The following is a 14,729-nucleotide window of genomic DNA, read 5'->3' on the forward strand; positions in this document are numbered from 1 at the left end:
AGCCATGACTACAAGGGCCAAGAGTCTGGCTGATTTATTATTCATCACTGCAAAAGTATGCAATCAGACTGCTCTCTTAAACAGCTACCTGTATGAAAGAAAATGAACATTTTTTTCTTGATGAAGTGGTGCTGGCTATGGCAGCCAAGCCAGATGCTGAATGTGTTATCTCAAGCCATCTGGCATATCTTGCTTCCATCATCCAGGAAGGTTGATGCTTGCCAGCGGAGTCCATCCTGATACATCCTCCTGATGTAGGAAAATGGGGGTTATTCTTGTATTTATTGGACCATCATTTCCTTCTTATTGCAGCATGAATTGAAAAGGAGCAAAACTTCATGTTTGATATTGTAAGCATTCTTTGTTCTTGTCAGTTGTAGTGTTTTTTTAATTTATTTTTAGAGATGTATCTAATGGAAGTGACCCTTTTGTTTTAAAACCTTATCAGGATTGCTGAAGAAGAAACAGCTGTTGTCTGCCCTGTTATTGATGTTATTGACTGGAACACATTTGAGTACTTGGGAAATGCTGGTGAGCCACAGATCGGTGGATTTGATTGGCGCCTGGTCTTCACTTGGCACAGTACCCCTGAAAGAGAACAAAAACGGAGGAAGTCCAAGACTGATGTGATCAGGTTAATTTTTATGCATCCTAGAAACTGTGAATGTGTTTTTGATTTCACCTGAAAATGCCAGGTGCTGAAAGATATTTGGGAAATTAACATATTACTAAAAAGTATGTATTTTGTTTAGTTCCCCATTTTTTTCCAAAATAGCTCCTGTTTCCTGTGTTCCTGGTAAAAACAGTGCTCTAAAAGTTGAAAATCCTGTTTCATCTTTCATATGGAAAGCTTATTGCAAAGTAGTCTCTTGACTCCTCTAGACAAACTCTTACAGATGCTTACCAGCACATGGAAAGAGTGTAACTGATTAATACTGGAGGATGTCCTCTGTGCAAAGCAAAGAGCTCTGTGTTGTAAAAAAAATGTATCATGGACAATGATCAAAAGGGGAAAAAAATCACCAACCAGTAAGAAGGTAAAAGTAGTTTTGAAGATTTTTTTTCTGTGCTGTAATGATTGTTGTAGTTCGCTGTGCTATTTTCAAAGTTGAACCATTTTGCCAGTTATTTGCTGGGGTGAAACAATAAGGCTCTGTCCACAGTGGTTTCTGTGAAGGGCTAACTTGCAGAGCTCAGGCTGATGTCTTCATCATGGGTTTTAATTTTGTTTTATTTTAAAACAAAATGCCATCAGTTGGTATAATTTGTCACTCAACATGGTATTTTTAGGAGAGGTAAGAAAATAGAACAAACAAGGCATCTGGAAAATGGGAATGGTAGATAGGATCTGCCGTGTTCAACCTAGCCCCATCTGCTATTGAAGTTTCTGTATTTCAGCAGTTTATTGAAGTAAATTAACCTGTTTGGCATTTTTAACACCATCATTTTGTCAGTACTTTTATCTGTTATTGTATAGACCACCAAAAAATGGAATTATTATTTTTTCTTGATTTTTGTAAGTTGCTTATCATGATATTAATACCCAGTATTTCACAAATATTAAAGTACTTATCCTCAACAGAATGAACTTTTTTTAAAATGGGAAAAGTGAGGTAGTAATTGAGTCTTTCTCAGCATGTATTTATCCATGTCCTCCTTAAAAAAATAATCCAAATAGAGTAAATGTTTTTTAAAACATTTAGTTCAAATATGATGCATTTTTTTCTTCATAATAAAAAGAGTTGTCTTTGACATGCCAAGAGGAAAATGAGGAGGGATAAAGTTTCATGGTAGCCTGAGGACTGAGCTCAACAAGTGTCTGGAGAAAGCAGCAGTGCTGGAAGTGGTGTCACCAACAGCTTGGTTTGGAGAGATCTGGAGGGAAACAGAAGGACTTGACTGGTTATGGAGTTTGTTATTTTTCCTTCTGTCTTGTCTCATCTCATTCCATTCTTTGAAACAACATATGACAGTGTGAGACAGTGTTGCTTCAAAAAGATAGCTGGTAAAATAAGTTTTGACAGATTAAGAGTAGTTGATCATGCATCTCACTTTTGTTGATATTTACCTCAACAACAATTTAGTAAAATTCACATAATGTCAACTGAACTTAGGTCTAATCAGCATTATATACTTGGCACTTTAAAGAAAGTAATCCTAAGACTGTAAACAATAGGGAATGATACTGAACAAATACTAATTTATGTATATGTGCACATTCTACCATAATGGAAGTACATCCCTTAAGTGTGCTGTCATTCTGGGCCTTGTGATCTTCAATGAGGACCCAGCCATGACTCCTGATTTTTTTTTTTTCCCAAACTTAGTAAAAAATTTAAGAACATACAGATAGGCAGATTTTCTTAGAAAGAAAAAAAATCTCTTTAGGGGCTATATTTACTTAATAATTGAAGTCTGAGAGTTTTTTCAGTTGATATTAGTGGGATCAAGAATGTTGGTGTTAATTACTGAAGCACAAGTATTTCTTTAATTATTGCTTAAGTGAAATAGATAAGGATACAGCACTTAGGATTTCAGAGCCAACTAATACAGTTCTGCCACAAAGAAGGTAATGTTCTGTTATGTGAAGAAGCTCTTCATTTACTCACAGACACTGCAATTGGAAAAATTTATTATAACACAATATATTTATATTCCAGTGTTGTTTCAGAGGCATTTTTTAATTACAAAATTAAATTCAAATGGCTTCATAATAATTGATACATTTCTTACTGTTACTTTGTATCCAGAAAAGACTGAGAAAATAGAAAATAAAAATACAATATATTTTTTTAATCTGTTGCATTGGTTTAATACTTTTTATTCAGTTCAGAGTTACTCTTCTCTTTTATAGGTCTCCAACCATGGCAGGTGGATTATTTTCTGTGAGCAAGAAGTATTTTGATTACCTTGGTTCCTATGACACAGGAATGGAAGTCTGGGGAGGAGAAAACCTTGAATTCTCATTTAGGGTAGGTGGCTTAATTGACAGTTTCTTTTCCTCAGTATACAACAAGTTCCTGTTTCTTTCTTCATGCCCTTTTACTTAATGAGGTAGCTGTAATGTAAGCAAGTGCTAAGAAGGGAGTATTTAGGAAGTATCTTGTTCTTGCACTTCAGGATAGCTGTACTTTTCTTCCAAATAGCCATTTTAAAGCAATTTTTAAATGCATGTCTTTGTTTTGAGCTCTAGTATAAAATGTAAAAAGGGGTGTGGTACTAGTGGGTGAAGTTTACATCCTGCAGCTTGAAGGAGGTCATTGGGAAGAAGATTTGTAGTGCTTTGATGTGACTCAGAGTTCTTGCTGTGGCTGATGGAGCGAGCCGTTCCCAGTGGGGCAGGAGAAGGCAGGCCCTGTACTAATTTTAAGGCTTTATTCTGTTTCACCTCAGAAAAAGTTTGTACAAAGGTTATAAAGGGTGGGAGGGAAGGTCTCCAGTAACTGCAGAGTTGTGCCCACAGGAGGCGTGACCAAGTGCTCAGGTGTGAGTCAGATAGCTGTAATGGAAAGGATTTACAGCAAGAAAACAGGAGGAGACACAGGACAGTCCAGACTGATCAGCAAAGCAGTGTTCTCCTCTGCTCTGCTGTTACCAGTGCTGATTCCCACTGAGCACTGGCTGCCTGTGCTTTACCCCAAATCACACTTAGCTCATTGAAGCCATCCAGGGGTGATGTAAGATGGGTGTTGTAGGACCTCTTTTGGCTTTCAGGGGGTTCACGCTTATTATCCTGGATTACCCTTGTTTGTTGTGCCCATCACCTGTTATTTTTGGTCATGTTTGCATTTCTGTGAGTAATTGACTCATGGTACAGGAGGGTTTTGGATTTTTTTACCAGGTGACAACAGATTTCAAGGTTAAATAGCATTTTAATGTTACAAAACCACTTTCTTGAGAAAGGAGACATGAGCAGGCTGTGTCTCTGGATGTCTCTGTGTTAACCAGAGAAGCGTGGAGTCTTCCTGGCTGCTGTTACAATCTCCTGCTGCACACAGTGCAGAAATCATAGAAAAGAAGGTATAAGGAAAAAAATTATTAGAAATGATAACAAGCACAGGCCTAGAGTTGGTGTGGTTTCTTTCTGGAGCAGAAACTGTTTGATCTGAGTTCACGACCACCTCCTTTTTCACCTAGGGAACAGTTTTTGGCATGTAAACCCAAACACAGCCTACTCAGTAGTCTTGGTCTAGTTCAGCAGGCCTCCACCTGAAGTGGGAAGCAGTTGACCCACCTCCATCAGCCCTGTGACCCTCTGAAGCAGGAGTCTCCTGTTCTGGTGTATCCAGAACTTCAACTCCTTGAAGAAAACCTCCAATATGGCACATTTGACATGCTGTTCTTGGCTTTCTGCTCTTTGTGTCTTGCTTCTGGGGAGACCAAGGCTTGCAGACAGCCTGACAGTCAGTTCCTTCTGACTCAGAGTGCCCCAGTACCAGCTGTTGCTCCCCTTCCATTGCCATCGACCTCTATGAAGCTCTGGCAGCCAGTCTCATTTTTCACGTCACTGGTTCCCCTGAGCCGGGACTCGGTGGGGTGCAACAGGATGTGTGAGCAGTGCCTTTACTCCTTCAGCATGCAGGACTGTGGTCTCCTCATGGGACAGAGGAAGCATCAGAGGTGGCCTAGCACACAGGAGATGCACAAAGGGAGCAGCAGAGTCCCCAGAAGAGAGTGCACAAACACTCTGCAAGGGTCAAAGCCAGCAGGTGGTTCAAGCAACTCCTGAGAGACAAATGATTTAACAGGCCAGGCTGTGCAGTGGCCAACAAATATGCCTGGCCATGCCAGTTTTCCTAGTGCAGATTGCCAGCAGCATCTGGGTGTTTGTACGTAACATGTTTTGCTCTGTTTGATTTGGAGCCCTTGTACTTGTGCTCCGTGTGGAGAGGATTTTTGTGGAACACAGCAGAGTGCTACGATGTTGTTTAACTGTTCTTTTGGCTGCCTGCAGTGTTCCAAGAGGTCGAAAAGGATAAATCATTGTTAGTGTTGTTGTCCTCATGTTTTCTAAACCTGTCAGACCTGAAAATTAGGAGCAGAACTACTCAAAACCACTGTAAATTAATTTATTGTTGCTCTCGTCTCGAAAACACCACTCTCTCCCAATGACATGAAAAGACTTGTTCTTAAGCCTCCTCTTTCTTGCACTTTGATTATTCTGAGCTGAAGAAATTCTCTGTGGTTTTGAGAGGTGCAACAAGGACAATGCTTTCACTAAAAGCATGATGACTAAGAGAGATGGAGGCTGCGTGCTGAATGCAGAATTGAGTCAATGTACCTTGATTTTGGATTGCTTAATGCTATTTGGCTGGATAAAATTTCACTTCATGGGCATAATGGGCATTGAAACTCCTCTTTCTGAGGGATTCAAAACATGCTCTTTCATCTTCTCCCTTTTGTACTCAGAGGAAAGGGAACCTGGTTGCAGCTTCTGTCCCCTCTCTACTCTTGGTCCTGCAAGTGGTGCTGCAGTGTAAGTTTGTTTCTGGACCAAGGCTTAATATGTCTGTGGGCTGTCCTTGAGCCTACCGTGTGCAAAAAGACCTTTCTTCTCAGAAATGTTACTGCCCATGAGCCTGGGTGATATGCCTCAGAACACCTGGGGTCTTCTCTTTTTCAGTATTTTTTGTATGGTTTCTTTTTGTCTGGATCTGGAACTCTGTCTTGTGTTGAGAGCAGCCAGAGTGAGTCTGTGTGTCTGGGGTGCCTCTCCACCCACCCAGCTTCTGGCCGATTGTGCATGAGCACCACGGTGGGGGCTTAGCCACAAGTTGTCAAGAAAAAATGGCAGCAGAGAGAGAGCAGTAGAAACGTAGGGTTTTCCACATTTTGCCCTTTTTTAGGATGTAGCGTCCTTTCTATACTTTTTATTTCTTCCAGATAGTCTTAAAACGTTAGAATGAGCTGGTAGAGCTTTTATTCTTTAGTATTCATTGACCCAGCACAAGGTCAATTGTCCAGAGACCCTGGCAGAGACAGCAATCCCAAGGTGAGATTTTGAACATTTTCTGTAAGTTTTCATAATGCCACCATCTGTCTCTGATAACAAAAGAAAATATGCCGATAGTCTGCATGCATAGAGATGAAAGTGAAAGTGAAAAAAGGAATGTCACCTTGTTTTCTTATTGAAGTGGAGGAAAAATGTGTGCTTTTATAATGAGAGCTCTGAGTTACCCAGACCTAGTAAAGAAACAGATCTAAATGTACGTGAGCTTGCAAAATATGCATGAAACCTTATGTGCTTTTCTGTTACAGAACATTGAACTAGTTTTATGGAAAATCTTCTGCAGAGCCACTTACTTAGCATTTAGTAATCAACTTTAGTTTCTCTATTAAATTCCTCGCTTTATTTTATGGCTGTTCATTTGTACCTGATTTTATATAGAGGTCATAATTTTTCCATTAAAATGAAAGTGAATAAACCTTTTGAGGAATTGTTTAGCTGAGGTATATTCAATTTTCTTTTGTAAAAGGATGACAAGATAATTTTTGTACTGTTTTTATGAAATACTTAGAATTTAATGAGCATTGCTTAGCAACCTACAGTTATTTTTTAGAGAGCTTTAATTATTAAAAATTCAGCTGTTATGGAGTTCTCTTTTTGTCATCAATTTAACAGCGATATGGTCAGTTTGTTTCATTCCTTTGAAATCAAATTTTATCATGGAAGAGCTGAAGCATGTGCTTCCTTCTTATCTACATTTTTATTTCAGTAGTCTTTATCATCTGTTCCTAATATCTTTTTTAAAAGTAGATAATTAATAATTCTTATGTGGAATATATAATTGGAAATTATTAAACTAATAAACTTATGGCTCTTAATATTTGCTGACAAATCTTGAATGGTAAACTGTAGCTTTAAAAAAATAATCTTGAACATAGAAATAATAATTATGAAAAATGTTGTTTTGAAATAAATCTCAAAAAAGGAGGTTGTAAAGTGAAAGTGGATAGTTGGTTTCATAGCAGCTTTCAAAATGGCAGTGAAGTAATTTACCTAAGAAAATATGCAAATCGTTTACAAGATTTGTACAGAATTCTAGATTTCTTGTATAATTCCTTTAATCATCTTTGTTCAAATGACAAATATTCTCCTTCCCTGAAAAGCAGCAAAAAAGAGGAGATAAACCTCACATGGAAAACAAGAAATTACAATTTTAAATCCAGGAAGTAATAATTATCCAGTACTCCCTATAGCTGATTAATGAATTACCTATATCTTTAAAGAAACTCTCTGTTTTAAAAGTAAACACAAGTGTTACAGTGCTTACACTTTGATAATTAAATACAGTATTGTGCCATGCAGAAAGTCTGATGTTGTTATCCAAAACTAAATCAATGGAGATGACACTCATTGATTTCCAAATTTAGAAATTTTAGAGAAATTCTAAGTAACTTTAAAAAAAACCCTAAAAGTTAGCAGTCTAAACCCAAGTCCTAACTTGTATGAGCTGAAAGCCTTTATCTTTTTAGATCCCTAAAACTCCCAGAGAGAGAGGTGGGAAAAGTGCCACCACTGATCTTTTTGACACTGTTAGAAGCAGAGCTTTTATTTGCTACCTCATATCTTTCAGTCCTGCTGTATTCATTTGAATAGCATGTAATTAAAAATGTATGTCTTATACGAGAAGGTTGTCAGGGAGCAAACCTCTACCCCTTAAGCCTATCCCAGCTAATTTCCTTTGTCTTCCATTTACAAAGGAATGATGAGCTGCCACTTATACATGGTTGAATACATGAGGAGAATTCTAAATCTTTTATGGAAAGTCTATCAGAGCCATTGATAACAGCCTCAAGTTAGCTCAAGTACAGGAACATATCCGGCCTTCCTCTCAGCTGGCATAATTTCAGAAACCTTGTTTTAGACACCCTTCAGAAACAGGGCATCTGCCATGGTGTGGTCACACACAATATTGGATAGGAAATGCCTAGCTGTGCTTTCCTTTCAAGTAATCAAACTTGAGATCAGAATGAGTGATGGGAAAGTGGCTGTGTAGATGAACTGCCAAAAGTCCTTGGTTTTCAGAGGAGAAGAATGTAATTACAAACATGTGTACTGAGTGCTGAGGCTAATGGATCCACTTGATGGTTGTTTCTGGACTGTATCTCATGGGCTATACATTTCCCAACCTGGGGAGCCAGAGAGGCAGGAGCATGAGCGCAAGGACAGAGTGATGGTTTGCAGGGATCTGCCAACTCCACAATTAGGTGCAAGTACTTCCTTGGCACCAAGCAGGAATATTGGTTTAGATAGGGGAGGTTGTTTCATTGTTGTTGGTTGGACCACCATAAGTTATAGAATTACTTTGTTTTTTCTTTTAATGTGTTGGGTCTGGGGTACTTTCCCAGCTTTCCAATGGAAAAAGCTAGTGGGATTTTGTCACCAGGCACCTATGCCTCCCTTCTAGATTGGTAAATGTACAAATGGGAAGCTTACCTGTGTTGTCAAGTCAGCTTTCCATTAGAATATATAGATGGTATATAGATCTATAGATTTCTGGTAATAATTAGTTAATGGTTTCTTTCTGAGGCAGTTATTTACATGGTTAATTTGGAAAATAAACATGCTTTTTTTTTTTTTTTTAAACAATGCCTGCATAACTTATATGCATAACTTATATGGTAGACCACGTCTTATCATGAGAAAATAAAACTAAGAAAGGAATATTTCACTCCAGATAAAACCAGAGAGTGATTATCTCCTTGTGAACTCAGAGCAAATTACTAAGAGCAACAAGAATGTAATTTTATCCAGTTTAGTCATCAAATGAGACACAAAATTATTGTATGTGTTACTTGTAGTATGGTGTGGTATTCTTGAGATGGTGTTATTCTTACACAGGCTTATTGTTACTATATCCTTGAGCTTGCAAAAGACAAAATTAATGATATACACTGTCAATTCTTTGCTCAGATATGGCAGTGTGGAGGAAGTCTTGAGATCCATCCTTGCTCCCATGTAGGTCATGTTTTCCCCAAACAAGCTCCATACTCACGGGCCAAAGCTCTGGCAAACAGTGTGCGTGCAGCTGAAGTGTGGATGGATGAATATAAACAACTTTATTACCACCGAAACCCACACGCTCGCCTGGTGAGTTCAACTCCATTGTTCCTGGAATTTCAGAATTTGTTTTCAACCTACTAACTATTGTATACTACTACTATTGTATATATATTGTATAATATTGTATATTGTACTAACTATTGTATATATACTACTATACTAGTAGTATATATCTACTACTAACTGAATTTTTTCCCAGACATAGAATAAGTGTATAATTTTTAATTCTTTGGAAAAAAATTAAAATTCTGTAAGGGTACAACTAAGCTAATATTTAACATGAAGCTTTCTATGTTTATTTCTTATTCCTTCTGAATTTTTTCCCAGACATAGAATAAGTGTATAATTTTTAATTCTTTGGAAAAAATTTAAAATTCTGTAAGAGTACAAGGTGGCCCAACCTATGTCAATAATGAGTGAATAAATTAAAGAATAATATGAAGTGGGGTCATCAAAGCAAGGAGGAGTTGTTTAGCCTAAAATGTGCACTTCTGTGAGATGGCTGATACAGGAGTCTCAATAAGAATTACACAATTAATGAATGAAAATCAACAAGTTTCAGTAGACAGTAGACCTTCAGGTAAACAGCATGGTAATAATATGTAGCAAAATTACCCAGCTTGTGATACTTGTAAAACTTTGGACTGATGGACTGATTTTCACTTCAAAATGAAAATACAAGATCATTGGTCGCAGAATTTTTCAGGAGATTATTACTGTAAAAACTAAGTATGTCAAAACTTAGTTTTTACAGTGAAGGAGTGTGCAAATTCATAACTTGGATGTATTTATTGTTAGGGGCCTGAAGGCTGGAAAACAGTAACACTGAAAGATTCTCACAGTGTCTAGAAATTAATTAAATGAACCTCTGTCACAAGGTCTGAAATTCAGGCCCCAAAGAAATCATTGTCTGCTGTTGCTTGTTTCTGGAGGTGCCTGATCTCCCCAGCATGATCTATTTGCATGAAAAGTTTTCTAAACACTGCCTTTTTGGTTTTGTGCCTGGGATGGGCTGCTGGGCATCAGCCTCCAGCTGCACTGGATCAGACCTGAGGGACCAGTGTGGGGCACAGGGAGCCCCCCACTTTTTTTAGTGGCCAACCCCAATAGACGCAGCAGGGGAAAACTGCCCTTGAAAACATGAGGCTTTTAAAAGATACACTGGAGGATGCTGGAGAAGATGAATTTGGTTAGCTTTCCTCTTGTGTTTGTTTGGATGAAATTGGGTAATTAGGTCATTATAGTCCACACATTTGTAATAATTCGTTTACTTTAATGTCATAAAAGCCATTTAGGTTTTATTATCGGAGTCTTGACTTGGAGAGAAATATGGGATTCGCCCATAGGCAATGCCAGGCTGATTTCAGCTTGTCATACACAAAAAGAGCAATAAATGCTGACAATTTGTCTTGTAAAGTGCTGGGCATCTTATGTCTGTAATGACAGAGCTTTAACTTCAAAGGATACTTGTGTGTTAGTACTGAAAGTTTCATGTATTGGCTTATTGTAACACGGTGGATATAAGCTGAAACTCATGCAGGTTATTTTTCCCCATATCAAAGCTGCTGCCAATGAACTTTGGTTTCCATAATGCTCTGTGCACCACTTGTTGCAGCAGTTGAGTTCAGACCTTTTTACTTCATCAAACCCAAATATTCAGTTCTGTAGCATAATAGGAAAATGATTGATGTTATGGCTGCAAAAATTGGTTCCATGAAGTTTCACTTCAAGATTAATGTTCAGACCTCAGAGCTAATATGTCACGCTGTTTGTTTATTCAAACAGGCATCTCTGTTTTACATCTGCTTTGTGTTTTCAGTGGTATTTCTACAGCTTTGAGAAATGCAAATACATTTGTGGTTTGATGAAAGACTGCGTCAAGTGACCTGAAAAAATCTGGGGCTGCAAACACTCTCTCATGCCTGACTATCTGAAATCCCTAGTCAATATGAAGACAGGTTTTTGAAGACAGACATAAAAAGATGTGGACTCTGCTCCAATCCATAGACAGGGAAATGTCTGCAATGAAAGCTTTTCTCTGGAAGTTTAAGATTTCATATTCCCCACCCCCCAAAATGGTGAAGTTCAAAGGATGCATTCGCACATTTTACAAATTTCATCACTTAAGTGTAAAACTGTACAGGTAATTTGCAAATGGGTAGTGGTATAATTTAACATCCTAAAGATTCATTCACTGCTTTGGAGATTTTCAATTATCTATCTAAAGGAAGTCTCATTTTCCAATACGCCTTCTCAGTCTCCAGCAATCTGTATTCAAGGGCTTCCTCACTTGCAGATTCAGGGAGTTTTCTTAGACAAACTGTCTTCTAGAATATTTTAAAGTACTACTTACACAGTTCAAATTCTTTTTTGTCAGCATTTAACAAATGTAAGGATAATGAAATCAAATCCAGCACCCAAACATGGTGATTTTTCCTGGCTACAAGTCCTACTCATCACTGTAGCATACGGTTCCTAATAATGTATACAGATAATTTAAAAGAGAGCATCTGTTCTGGATTTTTTTTTTTTTTTTTTTTCCCCAGGAACCATATGGAGATGTGACAGAAAGGAGACTTCTACGAGAGAAGCTGAAATGTAAGGACTTCAAATGGTTTTTGGAGAATGTGTATCCAGAACTTCACGTACCCGAGGACAGACCAGGCTTCTTTGGAATGGTACGTGGCTGCTGAGAAGGGAGCCTACTTGCAATTCTCTGAGCTCTCCTACCTAAGTCAGTGTGAAGGTATTTTTGTGCCTAAATCGGTTTGGGATTTTGGTAGAATTCAGTTAAAACTGGTGGGTTTTAAAATGTGGTATCTATCAGAATCTTTATTTAAGGGAATGCTGTTTATGAAGGAGTTCTGTGACAGAGTTGGAGAACAGGTAATGTCATGAATTACTCCTTATAAGTGACATCTTGGGACTGTTAAAGGCAGGAAAGGATGTGATTTTTATTTCTTGAAATGTTGTGTAACAAAAAAAGAGAACAGTAAAGTGTTTTATTTTACTTGTTGAATTGAAAAGGAGTGTGCTCTGAAACATATGTTCATACATTTTATCTGATGAAAACTATGGTGCTCTGGTGATGGGAAAGAGAGTTGGTGCTAAGTGCTTCCAGATCATAGGGGATTCTGTATATTAAACCAACATATTAATTTTTAATCTGGAGGTCACTGTAGAGCAGCAAAGGCACAGGCAATGAGTTCAGTATCAGAAACCTCTTCTCTTTTAAGAGTTGACAGCTCTTTATGCTTTTTGCAGCTTATAAATAAATATAAACTATAGCTCTGTGTATATTACATTACTGTAATCTCATCTGGAAGGGATGAAGGCAGAGATGATGCAGCAAATAGCTGTTTCCTCTGAAAAATCACCAGATACCTGCTGCATGTTAGGAACACAAAACTGCACCTTTCCACCAGGCAAAGATGTATCAAATACCTTTCTAATTACCAAACGCCACATTGATTGAAAAGTACTTTTGCTGGTAACTGAATTCCTCTGCAGATCTAGCTAAGCTGCATTCCCACAGTGCATCATCACATCCAGCCCTTGTCTTGCTGCCATCTACCCTTCCCCAAGTTACTCAGCCTCTGCTGAATCTCCTTCAGGAAAGGGAAAAAAAATCTGATCTCTGTGGACATACAAAACATTCAGGAACCAAGTCTCCCCACAGTCTGCCCTAATAGCTTCATAACTTGTTGAATTAAAAAGATACTAATGTGGAAATGCTGTGGTTTCCCCTGGAGAGCTGTGGGAGTTCCCATGGGGAGGGCAGCAATTGTCAGAAAAGCCCTTAGGAGCCTCTGGGAGAATTGCCACCCTCCTCCATTTGTCTTGGAGCTTGCAGGAGAGGGTGGTATCTCTGTGTGATCACTGGTGTCAAAGGTGTTACCCAACATCATTCAGTACCTTGAACAAACTCTGGTACAAGACTGGTTCTGTTTTTGCTCTTTTGTGCTGGATTGCCACTGGTAAATTCTAAGACAGTTGAAGCAGTAAGGTATTATAAGACTTACCTTCCAGGAGCATTTCAGGAATTTTATCCTTCTCTCCACCTCCATCCTTCTCCCTCCAAAAGAAAGGGTTAGACTGGTGCAAAGAGAAGGGATTTGTGCAGTTTCTTTTATGATTTAATTGTCATCTTCAGGCAAGGAGTTGGCAGTACCCAGAAATAATAACTCTTGTTCAGCGCTGCTTGAGGTATCTACAGTGTAATTTAGGTGTGCTCTATATATTTCTCTAAAAACAATTCATAAATGCTGTCATCTAGTTGTGAGCATAATGAGAATACACCATTTTTGGGGGGGAGGAAGAATTTAAAATGTGATGGAAATATGGTTGTACTCTGAGAAATTGAGAGTGCAGAAACGACACCTACTGATTCAGCTGATTTGTGGATATTGAGTCCCATCTGCTAGCTTCAATGAATCACTGATGGTGTTCTTCACTCCCGCCTTAGCTGTGTAGGGCTTTTCTGGTTCACAAAAATACTGTATTTAAAAGTGTCAGCTTTGATAACAGCTCAGTTTAGTGTGAGATTATTTAATTGTTCAAAGACAGTACAAGGGAATATGAAGATTTTTACCTCCCTTAAAAATCTTTTTACTTTTGTACTGAAGTTGAAAATATTTCTAAGATTACCTTTAAGTCAGCCATGTGTTATTCAAATGGAGTCAAGAATTATTGAGCAGCAGTCAGTGCACATCACTGAATAAGCTACATTTTTTATCTTGATACATAGATAAAAATATCCATACTACCCTTGGTTACCTAAAAAGTTAGCTGCCTCAGACTTTACTTAAACATACTGAATTATGAACCTTTTTGCCTGAGATACGATTGCATTCCTGCAAACTGCCTGAGACCTATAAAAAAGAGAAATATTTTCTTGCTGCTCCTTGGGCTTCATGCAGCTTTGGAACTTTGTGGGACATGAACCTTCTGCCTTGAATAATTTCTTTGGGGGAGCAGGAGGAGGTGAAGCTGGTAGGCACTCAGCAGGTTTCAATAATAAGATGTCAGCACTTCTGGAAAGGCTGATAATACCTTTTAGGCTCTGGCATAGCACACTGATGTGTCTTTTTCTGGCACAGCCTCTGATTTGGCCATCCTTGAGCATGCACTTACGGCAGAGTACCTACCTACAGTAGGTAGGTGTGAAATTGTAACAAGACTTTAGCCCCAGCTCTGCACAGATTGCCCACCTAGACAGCAGAGACTCAGCTTACAAATCCTAACTACCCTGGGAAGGGATGGTGTGGGCATCTGTAGGAAGAGCTCTGAGCCAGCTGGTGTGTTCAGTATTAGTGTGGTGAAATCTCTGCATTGTGCAGCTGGATGAAGATAGAGGAGCTAGGCAGCTCTGTGGTCTTTTCTCGTTATCGGTGACTGTGGAAGGGCACGGCTGCAAAGCAAGGAAGCAGTCAGGGCTCTTCTCTCTTCTGAGGTATGTCTTAAGTATGGCTGACATTGAGGTGCATATCCAAGGATAAAGATTATGGTCAGTCAGTGAATTTGGCTTTAAGTTTGGCATCAAGATTGCTTTTAAAAAACAATGGTGACACAAAAATCAGGAATTTACTCTAATTTTCTCTAAGTTTGATCACTTGGCAGTGAGACCATACTATGTTCTGACATGATAAGTTTTTCTTTGTTT

The 14,729-nt window shown here is 38.5% G+C and overlaps 1 protein-coding gene across 1 annotated transcript in view; it reads left to right on the forward strand.

Annotated features, from left to right (window-relative positions):
* GALNT12 (polypeptide N-acetylgalactosaminyltransferase 12) overlaps positions 1-14,729 on the forward strand; it is a 45,581-nt gene that overhangs the window by 16,645 nt on the left and 14,207 nt on the right. The window contains exons 4-7 of the mRNA XM_041408105.1: positions 449-634; positions 2,855-2,972; positions 8,918-9,094; positions 11,614-11,745. Of these exons, the coding sequence (XP_041264039.1) occupies positions 449-634; positions 2,855-2,972; positions 8,918-9,094; positions 11,614-11,745 (613 nt within the window). The remainder of the gene's footprint in view (positions 1-448; positions 635-2,854; positions 2,973-8,917; positions 9,095-11,613; positions 11,746-14,729) is intronic.

Source organism: Onychostruthus taczanowskii, unplaced genomic scaffold, assembly GCF_017590055.1.
Source record: "Onychostruthus taczanowskii isolate IOZ18803 unplaced genomic scaffold, ASM1759005v1 scaffold29, whole genome shotgun sequence".
Classification (NCBI taxonomy): domain Eukaryota; kingdom Metazoa; phylum Chordata; class Aves; order Passeriformes; family Passeridae; genus Onychostruthus; species Onychostruthus taczanowskii.